The 20,039-nt window shown below is 44.4% G+C and overlaps 1 protein-coding gene across 4 annotated transcripts in view; it reads left to right on the forward strand.

The window, feature by feature from the left end:
• The window catches only part of LOC137788574 (A-type potassium channel modulatory protein DPP6-like), a 170,496-nt gene that overhangs the window by 107,159 nt on the left and 43,298 nt on the right, over window positions 1–20,039 (forward strand). For all 4 annotated transcript variants that reach the window (XM_068581438.1, XM_068581441.1, XM_068581437.1 and 1 more), the window contains 2 exons: window positions 10,088–10,202; window positions 19,683–19,781. In XM_068581438.1, the coding sequence (XP_068437539.1) occupies window positions 10,088–10,202; window positions 19,683–19,781 (214 nt within the window). The remainder of the gene's footprint in view (window positions 1–10,087; window positions 10,203–19,682; window positions 19,782–20,039) is intronic.

The following is a 20,039-nucleotide window of genomic DNA, read 5'->3' on the forward strand; positions in this document are numbered from 1 at the left end:
AGATAAGAAGAAGGGAAAAATAAAGGAAAGATACTTTCCAGTGAATCCTGAGAGATGCTGCACGCGCTAGCGCCGCCGCCGCCGGCCGCGCTGCATACCAATCGCTCTGGGTGTGGGCCGAGGGACACGAGGAGGAATCCTCCCGCCTCGGCTTTCTGTATTCTCCCCGACTGCACTCCTCCTCCTCCTCCTCCTGAGGAGGAAGACTTTCTTGTTAGTTAGACGCTGTCAAGTGAGCCTGAGCTGCAGCCACGCCGCTCACAGGGGAGCGTGAGCGGGTACGGAGGTGCTAATGAGCCCCAACACCGGGGAACGGGTCGGCGTTTTTGCCGTTATTTGAATGGAGGAAGGAAGAAAATGTTAACGTTTAATTCTATGGTGTGAAATGCGTCCGCTGTTACCGCTCGTGTGAACTTTGGAAGCATTTACGTGTCTTTAATCCGAGAACGCCATGACTAACGTTGCGTGTATTTCACCTGATTTAATGTACCTGATACTTCTCATCAAAATATATTAAAGTACAACAATACAAGGCCAATTGAAGTACTAGAATAGACTTACTGGAATAGACTTTATTTTACCCTAAAAAACGAAAAACAGGTATTATGCGGGAGCCGGAAAAAAAGGCTTGAAAACCGGGCAAAAAATTAGGGAATCGTCAATAAAACATGATTAAAAATATAAATAATGGAGCTATGAACTTTAATGAAAAGTCTTCAATAATAAAAATCACTTGAAATGTCTCACCTTCAATAAGACACACCCACCTTCAATAAGACACACCCACCTTCAATAAGACACACCCACCTTCAATAAGACACACCCACCTTCAATAAGACACACCCACCTTCAATAACTTCAGTCAGCAGCATGAAGTAAATTTGCTTTTCGTCCAGGGAATCGGTGCGATGTGAACTTCTGGAGTCGGCCTCCAAAAATACGTCATCTCCAATTTACTAGTTGGAAGTTACGATTCATGCTCGCTAACCACGCAGAACGGCGGCGACAATGGAGAACTTTGAGGTCTTTGAGAACGTCTCTTCGGCGCTTTCACGCAATTAACCGTAAAGTAGAACAAAGGCTGAAAAGTGTGGACTCTGGCTTCTCTTTTAAAATCCTTTTCTTCAGAGCTAGAAGACAGGAAAGTGCCCAAATGGATCTTTCTTTGCAATGTTTTTTATTGCTTTCGAAAAGCTATTAGACTACAACGCGGGCTGCTTATTGTATTGTTTAGGTATGTGGACTTGCTGTCAACCTTCCTTTGTGTTTCAGTTATTGTGTGTGTCGTAGTTTTTATTGCTGATTCAACTTTTTATTGTGCACTTTTTCGCCCTTATTTGACCGAAGCGAGAGAGAGGAATCGCGGATAGAGAGAGAAGGGAGGTTTCTGTGCTGCATCCTTGAGAGGCCGGTCATTTACAATCTTGTTCTCATCGGATAATTGATGAAGACACCGGCACCTCGTCCTGCATATCTTTCATGAGGACGCTGCGCTTTTAGCCGCTCAGTAAAACAGCCTGATAGAAGCCCTGTGTGAGTCCAGACACTTCCAACGCGTCATTTTAAGTGTTGCCAAGTCCTTTTCACATTCGCTTTCCTTTGTTTCTCGAGCACCTACTCGACTGACGCGGCCGCGACGGCAGAACTCCACAACTGAAGTTGACAGAAGAATTAGCCGCTAATTACTTGCAGAACATAAAACACTGTGTGTTCATTCGGTGTCAGTGGGAATTAATGACTTGTAGAAGGTTTACCCAACCAAACACAAGTACAAAAGTACAAACAATGGCCTTTGTGGGGTGTACTTTTTTACACATTTAGTGTAGTTTACACATAAAGATTCTCTTTCTGAAGTAGAGTGAGACCGAAAGGACTGTGAAAGCGATGCTATTGACTTTAGCTTATTTTTGAGTCGATCCACACAGATCCAGTTTGAATCAGAGGTCTAGGAAAGTACCCGTGTCTCGGAGAGTTAGCACATCACACACACACAACGGTTTGGCTTCAAGTACCCGGCTAACGATACGCCACCATTTGAATAATAGTTTGTCATTAAAGGTATTAAAGAAGGAAGTGTAGTTTCCCGCTTGAGATTCTCTTTCTGAAGTGGAGTGAGACCGAAAAGACTGTGAAAGCGATGCTATTGACTTTAGCTTATTTTTGAGCTTGTCACCGACGATCCATGAAAATTAAGTTTAAGTTTCAGGTCTACGGAAGTACCCGTGCCTCGGGGAGTCATCACATCTCACACACATGAAGGTTGGGCGTCAAGTACCCGGCTAACGAAACATACAAGTTAAGTTTGAGGTCTAGGAAAGTACCCGTGCCTCGGGGAGTCAGCACATCTCACACACGGAGGTTTGGCTTCAAGTACCCGGCTAACGATACGCCGCAGCGCTTCCTGTTGCCACCTTTTGAAAAGTAGTTTGTCATTAAAGATATTAAAGAAGGATGTCCACACAATTCATCATGTTCTCCCCCGTCCCCTCCTCCAGCAATCATTTATACTCGGCATGAAGGCAAATCTTTGATTCAGCCGAGCCGCGGTAACTTTAGTGGATACATTTAGCTTCCCCCTTGACAGATTTGTCGACACACACACACGAACACACACACACACACACACACACACACCGCCACAGGAAAATGATGAAATGAGAAGAAACTCTTGGCTTCATTCTGTATTGTTCCAGTTTTCCAGAAGAACACTTGTGTGTTCAGGCTGACAAAATAGAAAAATACATATTCCTGCATCATGCATGAGGGGGCCAGGCCGGAAACACACCACCGCGCACGCGTGTGTGTGTGTGTGTGTGTGTGTGTGTGTGTGTTGCAGCCCTTGTTCAGCATCTCACAAAGCGTGTTCATTGACATGAGAGATGCTCAAAATGTGCTCATTACATAGTTCCCATAGTGACCAGGGAAAACATGGCGTACATGTGATTAATTGCCGCTGCTTTGCATGCACATGTGCGCATGGAGCCTCTGAAGTCAACTTTAAAGTTATTACGTTAACCTTGTCGGCTAAAAGAAAGAAAAAAAAATAGCGTTGCCTCGCAACCCGACTGCACTTCCCATCACCTCGAGGGAAACATATGTTCTCCCGGATTACGGTCGTAGTTTCATTCACATTGTTGACGCCGTGAATTTAAACAGAATCAAAATCAAAATGACTCCGTTAGCTCGGGGCGACGCGATGAATGTTTCGGTGTGAAGACTTCAAATATGAAACTGAACGGAGATGAAACAGAAGCGCGACATGAACTTGGTTTAGATTCAGGCAGCAGAAGTACTCGATTACTTTTAGGCAACAACACTGTTGGTTGTGTTTATTGACGAAGCTTCTTTTAGACATACGCCTGAGCAAATGTAATCCAGGAAACATAACAAATATACACATAGCATAATTAAAAATGCATTGTCGTTGTTTGAGAGCATCAGGTAACGATAGTTTCACCTTTTAGAAAGGAAGCCATTATTCTGAAAATGAAGACGTGGTGATACCCAAACTAAAACTGGTCTCGCTCCTCAACCACAAAGGCTATTTGAATAATTTAAAGTAATATAATACTGGGAAAAAAAACCATGGGGAGCTCTCCCTGAGTCATTTTTTAAACATCTTGTTCATACTTATGGTTTATGTTCCTGCTTATTGTTGAATTATGTTAAAAACATGAACAAATGTACTTGTCGGTTCAATATAGGTAAGAAAAAACAAACGATAGTTCTGGGATTCATATATGAGACTTATGACCAGGAGAACACAAGATATGAGCTCCTAAAAAAGCACTAACATCCCCTCGGTTATGGGATGGCGAGGGTTAAACTCATTGTGGACAATCAGACTTTTCATCATGTACGCAAATTACACCGCGATGAACATTCCTTCAGGTTTATTCCCACAATGCAACGGGGCTCTGCGCCGCTCTGACTCATCCTCTGGCGGAGAGTATTATGGGCTGTTGTTGTTTTTTTTTTACAGACATGTGATTTAGTGCAAACTCTGGAGAGAGAGAGAGAGAGAGAGAGAGAGAAAGAGAGAGAGAGAGAGAGAGAGAGAGAGAGAGAGAGAGAGAGAGAGAGAGGTCAGCTGGCGGTGGCGCCCTCCCACCAGCTCTCTAATGGACTGGAAGAGATTCACTCGCAAATCAAACAAACCAGGCGGAAGACGCCGAAAACACTCTCTCACACACACACACACACACACACACACACACACACACACACACACACACACACAGTTGGAAATTAGTTCTCCCGCCATGAGTAGCAGACGAGGCAGCTTGTTTGTGGACGGCTTCTTGCTGTACGACAACAAAGAAATTGTCCAATTGGGTTTGGCTTCGTTGGCGCTCGGCGTCGCTGCTCATGGACCTGTGAAGCGGGAAGAGGAGCCGCTTTTTAACGTCTGTTGCTCAAAAGATTAAAAGTCTGCCTGAACAGGACGCGTCAGAAAACCTTCTGCACTTTAAACCACTTAATCGATCAGAGAGGATTTGGATTTATGGTTTAATCTGATCGTATCTTTTCTCTTCTCCGCAAAAATGAAGTTTGTTTGAGGAGGACGAACGGAGCAAAATGTTGAGGATTACAATCACATCTCTGGGGAAACGAGCTGAAACGACATCGTTGCTGTTTTTTCTTAAAGTTAATACACCACAAGCATGAAATATGTTTGTATGGTTGTGAATCACAGCTGGCACAGTTTGATGGAGAGATGAGTGGAGCCATCGTAGGCTTGAGTCCAGTGCTGAAAGCTTACGGTTAGCTAAACTAAGCTAGCGCGCTAGCTAACTCATGCAGAGGTGGCTAGTAACCGTTAGCTTGTGGATTTTCGCTAAACTTCTCTTGTGTTGTTTTGTTTCCTTTCAACACTGTTTGATCTACATGGAGCAGTAGTAGCCCTCTGTCTGTGAAATGTGCTTCATAAATAAAATACAATAATTATTATAATCCCAACTAGTCAACTGTTTGTGAAGCATTTATATTAATATTTCATAAAGAAACTACATTTTGCAGTGGGAGGTGGTTCACAAAATGACATATTTGTATGCTATATATATATATATATATATATATATATATATATATATATATATATATATATATATATATAGTGCATATAAGTGTTACTTGTTTCTTCAGGTGTTTTTGTTAGTTTTAGTTTTAATCTGCTCGTTCTCGTCCAACCTCTCAAAGGATGTACGCGTATCGAACGCTTGTTTTCAAGTCCCCAATAATCATTTTACACAACAAACTAATTACCAGCCCTCGTTATTTTTAGCACAATGACACATCGCCGACGAGCTTTTTCCGGGTAATTAAATAAACAATGTTTTTAATTGGATTAAAACCAAAAAAAAAAACTCTTAAAAAACTGAACGCATCTTTAACTTCGATGCATTTTTCTCCGTTTCTTCGCATCAACCGGTGCCGCTCCACAACATCCGACCTGTCACTCTGAGGGCCGTCGCTCTGATTAATTCATAATTTGCATCTGTTGTTGGGAGAGTCTGCAGCTTTGATCCACTTAGATGCCGACTGGTTTGTGTTAACAGCGTGTGGCGCCTCGCGGCTGTCAAAGTGCCAGCGAGCGCGCCGCCGAACCTCCGGCTGCTCGTCTCAGTGCGTGAATTAAAAGATGAGTGACTCACTGCATCCTGTTGATTTTAATCATTTTAGCAGAAGAAGAGGCTGTTCTTTGCCGTCACTCTGGTTTCCTATAAGTCCTGTTTCTTCCCACAACTCCTCCAGTGTTGTGCATGATGACAATGTGTGATTCCAGGTAACACTGTTGACTTTCCATTCATCAAACCGATGGAAAAGTGCACGAACGTAGAGAAACTGGAAGGAAGACATGCACACCGGCCGTTCTGACTTATAACGCAGATACTCGGCGTGCTTCGGCTCCAGCAGCGCGCTCATTGGGAACCAGAATTAATGAGCTGCACCATCACTAATACGAGAGCCCAGAGGCATTACCGCCTCGTCCTCGGCGAGAGCGCGTGGAGCTCAAACGCCCGCTCAAAGTCTTTTAGCTTGAGCTGTTAAAGCGGCGGCGGGAAGATGGGCCGGGCCTTCGCTCCCGGTTTAGCGTCTCATGAAGGAGCCCGAACGGAGAAGTTACTCGCGCCGCACGGCCTTCCTCTCAAAATGTGCTTTTTTAAAAATGTATTTTGTTGCCGTTATATCAATACATTTTGCGCAATTATATTTCTGCTATGCTAAGCTATTTGTTGGTGGAGGAAGATGGTGCTGATGCTGGTGCTTTGGGGTTGTGAATGCTTTATTTCCATATTTAGAAATAGATGCTGTATCTTTTGACCCAAGGGGTTGGAAAACTGAAAGCATGCCAGATATGTAATCAAGAGATTTATAGATCAGAAAGTTTATCCTGTAAGGAGCAGGTAGGCAGTGGAGATGTTTAAGAGCCAATGGATCTCATTTATGGATGTATTCATAAGGTTTTGCTTTAATTTGTTCTTCAGAAAGGTCCCTAAGAAACGTTGTTAAACCACAGAATTGTTCGTGATCCTAATGAGCATGAAAGGACATGAGACATTTAAAAGAGGAGAAAAATGATGATTAAGTCAAGAATGGCGAATCAAAAGGAGCATTGGACTTGAACTGTACATTATTGACGATACAGTACAGCGTCTCGTACCTTATTGCTTAAAGAAGTCCTCAACGCTGAATGCTAAACAGCGTGTAGTTGTTATAAAGTGCTACCAAAGTCTGAAATGTCTCTGGGAGCCCACAACTCTTGAAAAAGTGTTCAACTAACTTCCCGAGACGCTGACTTCTTGGCACGGCTCTCGGGGAGGAATCCACAGTGATGATTCCTGGACTGCAGGTTTTAACATGACAGCTGCTGAGGACGAGATGCTGTTGTTGTGTTGTCTGTTGTGAGTCTGGACCTGCATCCATCGGCAGGGTCCCGTACTTTCACTTCTCTTCTCTCTCGCTGTCATGTTTCGGTCACGCCTGCAGACTTTCCTTGTCCGTGAAGCTTCCCTGCGTTATTTATTTACTCCTCCTCGGCAGAGCTCTGGTGTCGGCCTCATCGCCGCTCAGCTCTCACGCCGCCGCCGCCGCAGCAACATAAGGAATCTAATTAGACCGATCATTATTATAATTACACATCAGAGCGGGCGCGTTCGGGGGGGTTAGGCAAAGGTTTCTGCACCCTCACCTCCGGCCGAGTGCCTTATTATTCCATCCGAGCTCGGGGCCGAGAAAGAAGTTAAATGATTTCTTGGTGAGGTTTCTGTTTTCTGAATCGTTTGGGGTCGAATTCATAAGATCCCTCAAGCTCAGTGACGTATGGATCCTCACAAGAACGCCGCTCTCAGGGGGTTTCTGCGCAAGGATTTGCATGTTTTTTTAAGGGGTATACTCTCCATTGTCAATATGTTCCCACAGAGATGCTGTTCTATATGGAAATGCACTCTGACACCGACTCCTTCGTCTTCCTGGTTGTGTTATCGCGGATGCTGATGTTGCAGCGAGGATAAAAGAGCAGCAGCGACACGTGTCGTGTTCGCATTTTTTTGTCATTTTTTTCTTCTCCTTAATTCCACCAGTCAACAATAAATCCGACGGCGCAGACAGTCTACCTCACCGTCTGAGCGGTAAAAAGGTCACACATGTTTTCAAAGATGTTTCCTCCCGCCACAGGAAGAAAGGTTCACTTGCATTTTTAGATAAAATCTTCACCTGGAAATGTGTTTCTGAGACGCAGCTGAGAGATCTGACGCTCCGCCGACACATAATGGAACAAAATTGCTTTTCACTACACAACGTGCGTCCATCCAGCTGTAGCTTAAGTCTGCATGTCAAAACACACACACACACACACAGGTAGGGTTGGTAAATGGGAGACGCTGTGATGGAATCGCGCCCAGCTTGCGACGGCGTTATCGACACAGAAAACCTAACGAGCAGCCGTTGCTCAGCGCCGCGTGGGGATTTTCTTCAGCCTCTTTTATTGCGCATTACACACACTGAGCGCTCCGTCATGCTCGCTTTACATCCTGTTACTGCGCCCAAGCAGTCGCTCTCCGTAGAGCAGCTCTTTTCCCAGTCACACAAACCGCATCGACCGGCAGCGGAACAGAAAATCTCCAGAAGGATTTTCAGTTTCGGAAAGAAGAAGAAGGAGAAAAACATAACGATTGTTTCCGGAAGAGACGGCTCGGCATCAGACTGAAGAATAAATCAGTCTGTCGGCTCATCGCCCTCACAACACTGTGTCTCCTCGGTTGATCTCTGAAATGATCTCAGCGGGAAAAACAACAGAACCGGTGATGCAGCCGATGTGGCACGACGCCGATAACCGGGCTCTGGGCATCGCCCCGATGTCAAGTACCGATACCGGTGTTTAATTATGAGCCTCACAGTTCTTTGGCTTGATGGATCCGGAGTTTATTGATGAACTTTGTCGTAGGAACCCCAAATTAACTCCAATACTTTTGTGTATTGTCTGTATTTGTTCAGCAAAGTCTTGGGAAAAAAATGTATATCTGCAAAAAAATCTCTTTTAAAAGATGTTTTGATGGTAACTATGAACATCCAGCATGATGTGAGCCAGATTCCCCAAAAAAGCCTCCTGGAGCGTCAATAAGACACCTTTTTGGGAAGATTACGACCTAAAGAATCAGAACCTGCAACAACAATCACAATAAAATAAAGTCTTGTCCTGTTAGGAAGGAGTTTCAGTCATTGTTGTTCTCTTAAAAAATTTTAATTACATATTTTATGCCAAAGGATTGTCTGAATGGGGCATCCTGGGGATTTTTCGCGCGCGGTTTCCAAAAGGTTAAGTTGGTTGTGTCACATCGTGTGATGCTACTGTCACCCCCCGACAACACAACCGGGAACCGACAACACAACACAACGCACACGGGCCCCGGTAGAGGCCCTGGGGTTCTCCCAGCCTCCAACATATTGGATACTGGTGATGGGCAGTCTGGTGAAATGGCCCCCGGTTGCTCTTATTTCCCGGCTAATGATGTCTTGTGCTCCCGTCAACTGAGGTGGAAACCGAGTCAGGACACAATTAGCTTCGTAGCCTCGTAGCTTCATTAGCGCCTCGGTGTGTATTTATTAGCGCTGCGGCCCCTGAGCAGCCGCTCCGCCTCGCGCTCTTCATCCTCCGTCAACTAATTAGGAACTTATTAATCCTCCGCTAATAGTTTTGGGCTCCGGACTCTTCCGGTCGTGGTTTTGTTGGCGCTGATTCGTTCGGGGACGTCTGAAGAGTTTAGTTTCCTCCGGGTGCTTTTGTTTGCAGAGTTTGGAGGAGTTGCTGCTGACTGGACTCTTACGGTGAAATATATCGAGGAAACCTTCTGCTTATTCAACGTTTCCACATCGCCGTGCGTCAAAAAGCATCTCGCCCCCAATTTCTTCCGACATTTATGCCGCGGGTGTTTTTTTACATCCTGCCGGTGACACTCGCCCGTGCGCCGCCTTCATTCCAGCGTTCACTTATGACAATATTGAAATGCGATGAAGTCCATTTTGTCTCTGGACTCGTTGTTCAGAAAAAGACAAAGAGAAATCCCCTGAAGGTTCTTCACTCTTCTCGCTTTTTTTTGCCAAGCGTGCAGTTCACCGGCGTGTCCTGGGCTCCATTTTCATCTGTCACATTCGTTCGGGTGTGATGGCCGCTGATGCCGGGCTCATTAAGAATTCTCCCCCTCCTCTTCCTCCTCCTCCTCCTCCTCTTCCTCCTCCTGCATGTCTCCTTGAGAAACCGAGATGCTGCGACTGGCTCACGTTCGTCCTTGACTGACACCCCCCTCCTCCTCCTCCGCTTCCTTTTCACGCGTTTGCCATTTATACCACCTCTCTGATTAATTTTTTGTCTTTCTTCTTCTTCAGTCTTCTTTCTCTCTCTCTCGGTCTCGCGCTCATTGATCTCCTCAATTGCTCTTTCATTCTGTCCTCGTCTTTTGTAAGTCGCGCCAACGATTCGCTCCCACAGTAATCTCCTTTTTTTTCTATTTTCTCTCCACTGTTTCTGACCGTGTCTTTTCCCTCCTCCTCCTCCTCCTCCTCCTCCTCCTCCTCCTCCCCCCTGCAGGAGCTGGTGGGCAGCAACCCTCCGCAGAGGAACTGGAAGGGAATAGCGATCGCCCTCCTTGTCATTCTGGTCATCTGCTCGCTGATCGTCACCTCCGTCATCCTGTTGACACCAGGTACACGCTGCACGGGCCCGGGGGAGGAAGGGTGTGTGTGTGTGTGTGTGTGTGTGTGTGTGGTGGGGTTCACCACACTACGCACCACGCGCCGCTCCGTTCACACGGCTATTATTATGCACAGACATGCCCGCGAGGTTTCACAATCAATCTCACCAGAAGCGATGTGCAAACAGTAACGTGTGCATGTTGGTACATCTGCCCTTGTGTGTGTGTGTCTGTGCGTGCGTGTGTGTGCGCTCACGCAGTGTTTGCTGTGTCACCAACTGTAAAGTACGGACACATTTAGTGAAGGTCAGTGAACCTCATTGGAGTCGACTTGCGCAACACTGCTTCCCTCATGAACGCAGTCCCATCTGTCTCCCTCACTGAGGCCGTCTCTTCTCTGCACACGCTCACTTTTATGCAATTTACTCACTTATTTTAAGGCGTCTTATAGTTTTTTCTCTTTTCCCAATGACCTTCAGGTTTGTTTTTGTTCATGTCGGCAATAGGCCATCTGTTTGTGTTCGCTCGCCGTCATAAGCCCAGACTTCGGTGTCTCTTCTGCGTAACCCTGAGGGATCCGTGACAGGTGTCGCAGCAGCGCCGGGCCCGTAAATGCCAAAATGTCACCTCCTCCCGGCTGCGTGACCTGTTTTCCTGTCCCGCGGCGTTTGTTTGTGGCCTCGGATGAACCCCGGAGCTGTTTAACGCGCCGCTTTGCCAGACAAGGCGGGCAGGTGGCGTCTACAGCTTGTCGCTCGCTACCTAATCCGCCCTCGCCGCGGCGGCCCGGCGTGCCCCGAGCAGAACCGCTGTTTTTCCACTCCGGAGTGTCGGCACAAGCCGGGTTCCCCGCGGCACCAATGTGGCACCAACGAGGCATCAACGAGGCACCAATGTGGCACCAATGTGGCCCCAACGAGGCCCTAATGTGGCCCCAACGAGGCCCCAATGTGGCACCAATGTGGCACCAACGAGGCATCAACGAGGCACCAATGTGGCCTCTGTTAGACGGCCCAGAGGGGGAGAGCCCTTCGAGGCTTTAGCAGGTCTGTTCAAGTAGTGACATGAACCCCAAATGGGTTCTAAGACTTGTACTACCTCGTATGATCCCAGCGAGATTTCCCGACAATGCCTTTGTCCCGCCGCTCCGAGTGTTTTCAACTTCAAGGCCGAAACAACAACCTGCAGTTGAAACACTCCTCTTTTCAAAGATAATGACCTAAAGAAGTGGAATCTGCAAAATTAAAATGACAATCAAGCAAAGCCTTGGCCCGTTACCGAAGATTTTATTAAAAAAAACTGTGTCGTTCTGCTCAAAAATGGAAAAGTTATTTAAGCTTTATACCTAAACCTGCTCGGATTGGGGCATGCTGGGCAACATTTGTACAAGAGGTTAACATGAGGTGTTTGCACGGGATATGTTGAGTGTGTTGAGTCTTCGGGGACATTAAAATGCGCTCCGGCCTCGTAGGATGACGTTTGGAAGTCAGCGTGGATGCGCTGGGCATCCCGGCTGCGGCTCCTCAAGGACGGCGGCGCTTCATTTGACTCCTTCCTGAGGTGATTGTACCCGGGAAAGGAAACGGCTGATTGAATCCTCGGATGCTACGGAGTCAAATATCTTTTTGTGTACCTTCTAAATATATTCAATCTTGGACGTTCAGCACACAAAATAACCAGCGAGCGCTCGTTGAGACCAACTCGACGCCAATATTAGCTTCTCTGTTTCAACGAGGTCGCGCCGGAAAACACAAACATGCTGGAAACCAAACGCCGTGTTGAGCACAGTGACTCCGTAGAATAAAAGGTCCACGAGCTCGATGATGCACGCCGTGTGACGCGCAACAGGCGTTCAGGAAGTGAGCTGTCGTGTGAAAACCGTAAACTTCTGTGCTGAGGCGGTTTGTAAACGCAGGTTTTTATTGGAAGGACTGTTGGAAGGACTTATCTGTTGGAATAAGGAGAATTTGCACTTCAACAACCACTTAAACAAGGCAGTTGTGTCTTATTTAGTCTAAAAAAATCTGCCTGTTTTCAATCTGGATAGAAGAATCAAGACAGGTTCTGTAAACGAGGATTTTTTCGAGCACTTTCTGAATAAAAAGCTATTTTTTGCAGCGATAAAGAAACTACGAGTCGGCCTGCGGCGTTTTTTCTGGTTTGGTCTTCGGTGCTTTTTGTGCGTTCCCGACTTTGCGGCGACAGTTTATCTATTTAAGTGCACAAAGTCGGGTTCACACACACCGAAAAAGAAACACAGCTCTGACCTCGACCCCGTCCAAAACCTTGGGGATGAAGTGAAGCGCCGAGTGCGAGCGAGGCTTTATCGCCCGACATCAGTGGGCTCACCGATGCTCTCGCGGCTGAATGGGAGCAAATCCCCGACGCCAAGTTCCTCAATCTGGTTGGAAATCCTTCCAAGAGGAGCGGGAGGCTGTTTCAGGAGCGCAGCGATGTTTGGACAAACATCTCAGTGGTGCTGATTTAATAACCTAAACCCTGTACTCAAAATATTGATTCCTACTTAATGGGGCGGCTTTGACCAAAATAGTGATCGTTGGAAGAAGTATTCGTAACACAACTCTACACTTTGTGAAGTTTTTAGTCGCTGCTGTGAGTCAAACTCTGGTTGGCCTGTAATCTGTTGGAATAAGGAGAATTTGCACTGCAACGACCACTTAAACAAGGCAGTTATGTCTTATTTAGTCTAAAAAATCTGCCTGTTTTCCATCTGGATGGAATAATTAAAGCAGGTTCTGTAAACTGCGACTCTTCTAAGACATTTTTATCCAGGAAGGCGTTTTTGACTTCACTGTCGGCTATTTATTGTTCATAATAGTTGGTTGTAACTCTGTTTTTATGTGTGAAAAGTGCGTTACAAAGGAAATGCATTAATATTGTTATTAATTAATGTACCGTGATGAAGAAATATTAACCTTGATTAAGAAAAACCTTTTAAATATGCTGTTTTTTTATGGTAATAGGGTGTTAAGGATTTAATTACAGTCTACGTCCTTGGAGAGCTGTTTTTAGTTTGCAATGCAAAACGGGCCCTTGAGTGAGCGGTAACGTCCTGCACTTATTCAGACTTTGGTTTCACACGTCGAGCGAGAGACATTTTGGGAACGAGGCCACCTCAAAACGCTGAACTGCAGCGGCGAGGAGTTATGAGACCGCGTGTTGTTTCCACTCAGTTAAGAGGTTTTTTTTTTGATGGACGCTTTACTGCCAGACAGGCCAGCCAGCTTCTAACTGCTCCTGACAACCGCTTTGTTCTCACACACACACACACACACACACACACACACGCACACACACACACACAGGTTTGCTCCCCTTTTACCCTCCTTGACAACCTGTGTCTGCTGTAACTGATAGCCCCACGTTGCTAAGCGGTTGGTCCGTTCCACACATCAATACAAGCGGGTCACGTGTTCCCAGGTGGCTTCTGGGTATTTTTCTCAGAGTGAGGGATGTCAGGCCGCCTGACAGAGTGACACCCGGCTGGAAGTGTGGCGAGATAACCGGGTAGTTAATTCCTTCAGTGCTGCATGGAGCCACGGCTCCTCCTCCTGTAGCATTTAACCGAGTGTTGGACGCCGACGCTCACTAGTGTCCCGGCTTTTATTCTTTGCCGTGTTTGGATCATATTTGAGATATATAATACAGTTTTTAACACAATTCCCCCCTACGGTGTGATGGGTGGTCCTTTATGAGCTCTCCTCGTGTGTTCTACTGTTCATAAGTACCATGAATGAATCCCAGATCTATTGTTTTAGTATCTCTAATTAACCGGCAAATCCCTGGCTTACAAGATCATATTATTACATTTTTTAAACATAAGTACACACCGTATGAGTATAAATCATCGAGACAAGATGTCTCGAAAAGGACTGCAAGAGCTCCACAATTTCCGTAGCGTTAGCTTGACTTTACGCGCGGCTAGCTTGATGCTACACGCAATTAGCTTGATTCTACACGGGATTAGCTTGATTCTACATGTGATTAACTTGATTCTACACGCGGCTAGCTTGATGCTACACGTGATTAACTTGATTCGATACACGATTAGCTTGATGCTACACGCGATTAGCTTAACTCTGCATACGATTAACTTGATTCTACACGCGACTAGCTTGATGCTACACGCGATTAGCTTGTCCAGCTCCGCACTGGCCGCCAATTCAAAGGTCATATTTCAGGTGACGAAATCTCTAATTTTTAGAATGACTCAGCAAAAGCACAATACGATTAGAAAAGGATTAGCTTCTCTTCTGTAGCCATCACCGCTGACTTCACTGTATTTGACCGTCACTCAAGCGACGCTCAAATTATCTTCCAAGCGGTCGCGTCCAATGTTCCATCAAACCTCTATTGTATGGAAAAGAGGCCGCGGCACATTAGCATATAAACGGCTCATGCGAGCTGACCCCGTTGGGGTCGGCGGGTGGCTTTTGTCAGACTAATTCAAAGTTTCTGCCTCTGATCGCAGCACTCTGTGAGGGGGAGATAAAGACGTACTTAAGTACAGAAAAGGGATTTGCCTTCAAGGGATTGTGCTATATATATAAAGATATAATTTTTGGCGTAAATTATCACGTGTGTAATTTGTCCTGCAACTTCCTCTGAGGTAAATCCACGAATATGGCTATCATAACTGATTAAATAAAGTAGAGAAATGTCCATTTATCTCCTCTAAGCCTCGCCATCTGACGCGAGGCTGCAACTTATGTGCACTATTGTGTTCCCTCGCCGTCTATAGTCACAGTCTGGTGGCTCTGATAATCAACGCTCAACACTCGAGCGAGCAGATGCCTTCAAAGGTGTTTTGTTTTTTTTCCGTCCCTCGTGATGAAACTCGCGGCTCGGCCGCCGCCCGTCCATCTGTCGAGCGCAACATGCGGCGCGCTGTTAGCGCCCAGCTAACGCACGAGAATGATGCAAGTCATTGTTGCTTTCCTGCAATTTTAAAAACCCACTTTGATTGGTGACAAAAAAAAAAGATGAATGATGAATTCAAGCAAAGGTTTTCTTCTCTTCTCCTTGAGTGAAAGTTTCTCCGACAGCTCTGATCTCACGTGGACCTGCGATGGCTGAACGTCACCGGCGGAGGCTGGTTTTAAAAAGGAAAAAGATGCAGAGAAATAGTGATTTCCAGAGCAGCTTGTATTCAAAAAGCTCACATTTTCTAAATGAGCCAAACCGAGACATTTAAGCCCCGTTTCTAGTGCAGTAATCCACACCCGCTTGAAGTCGCAAGATAAATCTAAGAGGCCATGATGGATACTTAGCAATCGAGATAATTACTACTTAGTACTGTTGGAAATAAAACAAAGGAGTCCAAAAGTGTTTAATTCTCTGGAAAACGTTTAGGATGAGAGAAAAGTTTAATTTGAGCCGTAAAGTTTTACCTCTTGCACGATCATTTATATTAATTTGACTTAGACTTATTCCATTTAAGCTTAAGTTTTTTAATGAGAGTTTTACATTTTTATGAGACGTTTTGTGTGACTTTTAAGCCTTTTCATGAAGTCTTATGTTGTATTAAACCCGAGAACACTAACGTTAAAAATAGTAACACCATCACGTTGGTATATTTCACCAGACCCTGAATATTTTTCTCATCTATATATATTAAAATACGACAATACAAGGCAAATTGAAGTATTTTCCTTTTATTTTACCATAAAGAACTTCTCATAAAAAACAAGTATCTTGGGGTACCCTGAAAAAAGACTCAAAAGCGGGTGAAAAATGTGATAATCGTGAATGAAACTTGATTTAAAATATAATTAATGGAGCTATGAACCCGTTCCTGGGACATGTAAGCTTTGTCCCGAGAAGGAAAAGTCTTGATGTAATGTAAATGTTTATCTAAAATCTTTACACCCTCGATCACTAACATCGGGTATATTTTACCCAAAGGACCCACACAATTCAGATAAAAGCAACACAATTAAAATAATGTAACCACAATCGCACGAGTAAAAGTTCCCCAACGTTAGTGTTCGAGGGTTAAGTTAGTTTTAGATAGTTAAATGGAAAGACAAACACTATTTATGAGACGTTTTAAGTCTCTTCGTGAAGCCTCATGTTGTATTTGAGTTAGTTTTAAATGGAAAGATGAACACTGTTGACTCTCCTCGCCGTGTTGTTGCCGGTGTTGGCTGCTTGCCGCCAGCTCCCCCGTCACCACGCGCAGGCAAACAGAAATGCTTTGACTTTGATATCGAGCGCCGTTAAAGAATTCTTACTTTCAGCCGTAGACATCGCCGCTCAAACGTGTCTCAGTTAAATGCCTGAAGATGAAAAAGCACATAAAGTTTTCAAGATAGTGTGGATCAGAGAACTTATTCTCCGTGATCTGTGATTGATATTTCAGATCCTCTGGAGACGTTCGGAGTCATTGAAGTGTGAATATTGCGCCTTCGTCCTGTGTAAAAAAAACTCTTCTGATGTTAGATCTCACTCGTGTGATTGCGTCCAGTTTTTGAGCGCTCGCAGTGATCCGAAAGGTTGACACCGCTGTCTTTGTGCGTCACGTGACGATGTTAACATGACAAGCGGAAGATGTTTAGTGTCATTTCCACGTTGCCAGACTCTGTCTGAACCTCCCCCCTTCTCGCATCCCTCCGCTCTTTAGAGATGATTTCTCCGACAGCTGCGACGCACGGATCAAAGCACGTGTCGGCTTGAAATTAAGGGGAAGTGGTCACAGTTGAGCTTTGCTAAAGAAACATTTGCAGCTCTCATTTTTGGTTGAGCGCCGCTGGAGCAGTTAGGAAAAACCTTTCCATTAATGACTCGGTATTTCTCCCTCCGTCCATGAGCGTAATTCATATTGAGCCCCACTTTGATCAATCACTGTGCCTTCATCCGTCTCAGGACAGAGAGGCTTGCAAATGTGAGTCTGATATGCCGAGTTGGATAATGGTTCTTCCTTTCAACAATTACACAGAAAGCGCCCCGTTAAGCTTGTGGAGCTGTTCCACACGGTCTACTCTGGCTAATCTCACACACGTTTTTTAGCTAACGAAGTGGAGTTGTTGCACACGGTCCTCTGAGGCTAATCTAAAACACGTTTTTTAGCTAACGTAAGAATAATAGTGCACTTTCCATTAAACCTACCTGTGTAATCGTGAGCATAAAGGTGACATATAAAGAGGAACAAAGTCTGCGTAGGGAGGATGTAGTGTTGTATGCCTGGAAAAATTAAATAAAAAAGACTTTCACCCAGGAGGTTGCTGTTCACGTCCTGTGTGAAACCAGAATGTGTTGCGTAACTTCTGTAACTGAATTAGCGCCACTTCTGTAACTAAGATGTTTGTGTTAAAAATAACCAAGCAGGTTTGTTGCCTGAACCCCACATCAAATCATAGCAGTGTGATTAATGTTCCTTTTCCACTTTGTTTAATTGCGAATGGTTTTTATTCCCATACTAAACCTGGGTTATCTCCTCCACCACAAGGGCTATTTTAATGTTTTCAAAAGGTATAATATACAGAAGACACGTGAGACTTGTTAAGACGTTTATATAGCAGTACATTGGTTGATGATAGATGGTTTATTTAAATAGAAAAGACTCTCAGGATGAATCTGCTCTTTCAAAGACGCATAGTGACGCTTTCTCTTCTACTATAAAAGAGTACAATATGTGAACAGAATCTCTGCAAAGGTTGACTTTGATTCAGTGAAGTAAAATGTAGCTTGCGTCTAATGTATGGTATGTAATCCTTGACACATCCAAGTGTTAGTTTTCCATCTATGGATAAAACCGTTGATATGACTGCATGATTAGTAAGCACAAGTCATTTCATGCTACGTAAGAAGCTTCAGCATCCGAGAGCATTTATTTATCTGCCGAACATCATTATTTTTAATGCAAAAAAAAAGCTTTGAAATTCACATTGTGCGCTTGCTTATTGTTTGTCTTTAATGCAGATGTGAATAAAGTGTTCCCAGCTGATATCAGCACATTATAAAAGGTAAAGCACGCGTCATGTCTCCACAGATAGTCGACACAATGCCTGACCTACATGACGGGAATCCACTGGCTCCGTGGTAAAAGCAAAAGCTTTTACTCGTCTGAGTTTCTAGAGTGCGGCACGGTATTTTTATTAAAATGGTCTGCCGCGATGTAAAGTGTACGTAATTATATTTCATTGTCGGTTTAAAATTGCTAAACGTCCGTATGGTCTTTTTGATTATTCGGTTTCTAGAGGTTTCGCTCTCACTGAACAATCAAAAAAAACATCCCACCTTATGGACCGTCAATGCACCTAAAAGCATTTTCATTATTTCGGGTTTCAATAGACAACGTGTAAAGTGTCACTTAATGCCGCATCGGGCTTTTCAGCCCTGGAAAGAGGAAAGTTTCTCTTTTATTCCTGCTCATTTTTCAACCTCTTTCTGGGCCACTTTTTGTATAACTGCTGCATAACTTCTCTCCCAATGTGTTTGTTACTGATCGTAAAATTATCACAAAACATCACGAACAAAAGGGAGAAACTCAGTTTTTTACCTCTTCCAGTAATTTATATCACTATGCTGTAATTCTTAAAGGTATATTTTAATTTGAAAGACTGATTGATGTATTTGTTGCTGGTACCGATTGCAGTAATAGTGGTTGCATTGTGATACTAGATGACGGGGCAGTACGTAACACTTTCATGGTTTCAACTGAAATAAGCAGACGATACCTGCATTTGTTCTTTTTAAAACCCATTTCTAGAAAAGAAAATGGCTAAAACTTGGCTCGGTTTGAAGACACAAGTACCATTAAGCAATACCATTAAGCAATTAGTTTCTACACAAAAGAACAAACATTTCCGATGTTGCAGCCAAAAGAATGACAGCTGCAGCGCAGACGCAGGCGGGTTCAGCAGAGGTATTAAACATCACCACTAGGAAGATAGTCCTGTCGCTAATACATCACAGCTTTGATCCTCTCACCAACCGATGTGTCCGTCACCTGCCATGTCTCGTCAGTATGTACCTGTGCAGGAGACTTTTAGATGCTGCACTGAAACTTAGGCTTGGAATGCTCTTGCAAGATACAAAACAGTTCCTGGTAGCTTATTTTGTTACCCTCCCGCCATTTATCTGGAGGTGAAATGAGTCACATCATGTCGCAGCAGAGGATATGATGAGCATTGATGGATGAAATTAAGCTGAAATGGATTGCGGGAGGCATCTGCTTTACTCATGCTCGTCTGGCCTGATGATCAGAAGCCACTAGTCTTGATCAGAGCCCTGTGGGAGCGATGGAAACGCTCCACTTTGTTATTTCACTTCAGTAGTTCAGCTACGGTTTTTATTCTTAAAGTCTGCAGAAAAAAGTTGCTGATAAAAATACATTTAAAAAACAGTGTCAAGAGGACCTTATACATGACATAAAAGTGATGTTATGTAGTTTTCTGTACCTTTTGTTGCGACAAGGAGACGCTCAGTTCTGTTCTCGTGAGCGTTAACCCTGAGTTTGTTCCTCTGCAGGTGAAGACGACCACCTGGCCCTCAAGAAAAAGGTGACGGTTGCAGACCTCTTCAGAAAAGAGTTCAAGGTTCACGACCCCAACGCCAAGTGGATAAGCAGTAAGTGATCCCTTTGTATGCAACGGTCTGGATGGATTTTAACACGAGAGACAGACATGTTCTCATCTGTTGGCAAAGAAAAGGTGAAATTGTACATACTTGCTCTCCAAAAAATGCATTTGCTCTCCAAAAAAAACGCTCTAAAAAAAATGCTCTCAAAACAAAAATTTGCTTTAAAAAAATACATATTTCTTAAAAAAAACACTCTCTCAAAAAAAATGCACTCAAAAAAAATTTGCTCTAAAAAAAAATTCACTC

Source organism: Clinocottus analis, unplaced genomic scaffold, assembly GCF_023055335.1.
Source record: "Clinocottus analis isolate CAN_PGR_092001 unplaced genomic scaffold, fCliAna1.0.p SCAF_18, whole genome shotgun sequence".
In the NCBI taxonomy this organism is placed as follows: Eukaryota; Metazoa; Chordata; class Actinopteri; order Perciformes; family Cottidae; genus Clinocottus; species Clinocottus analis.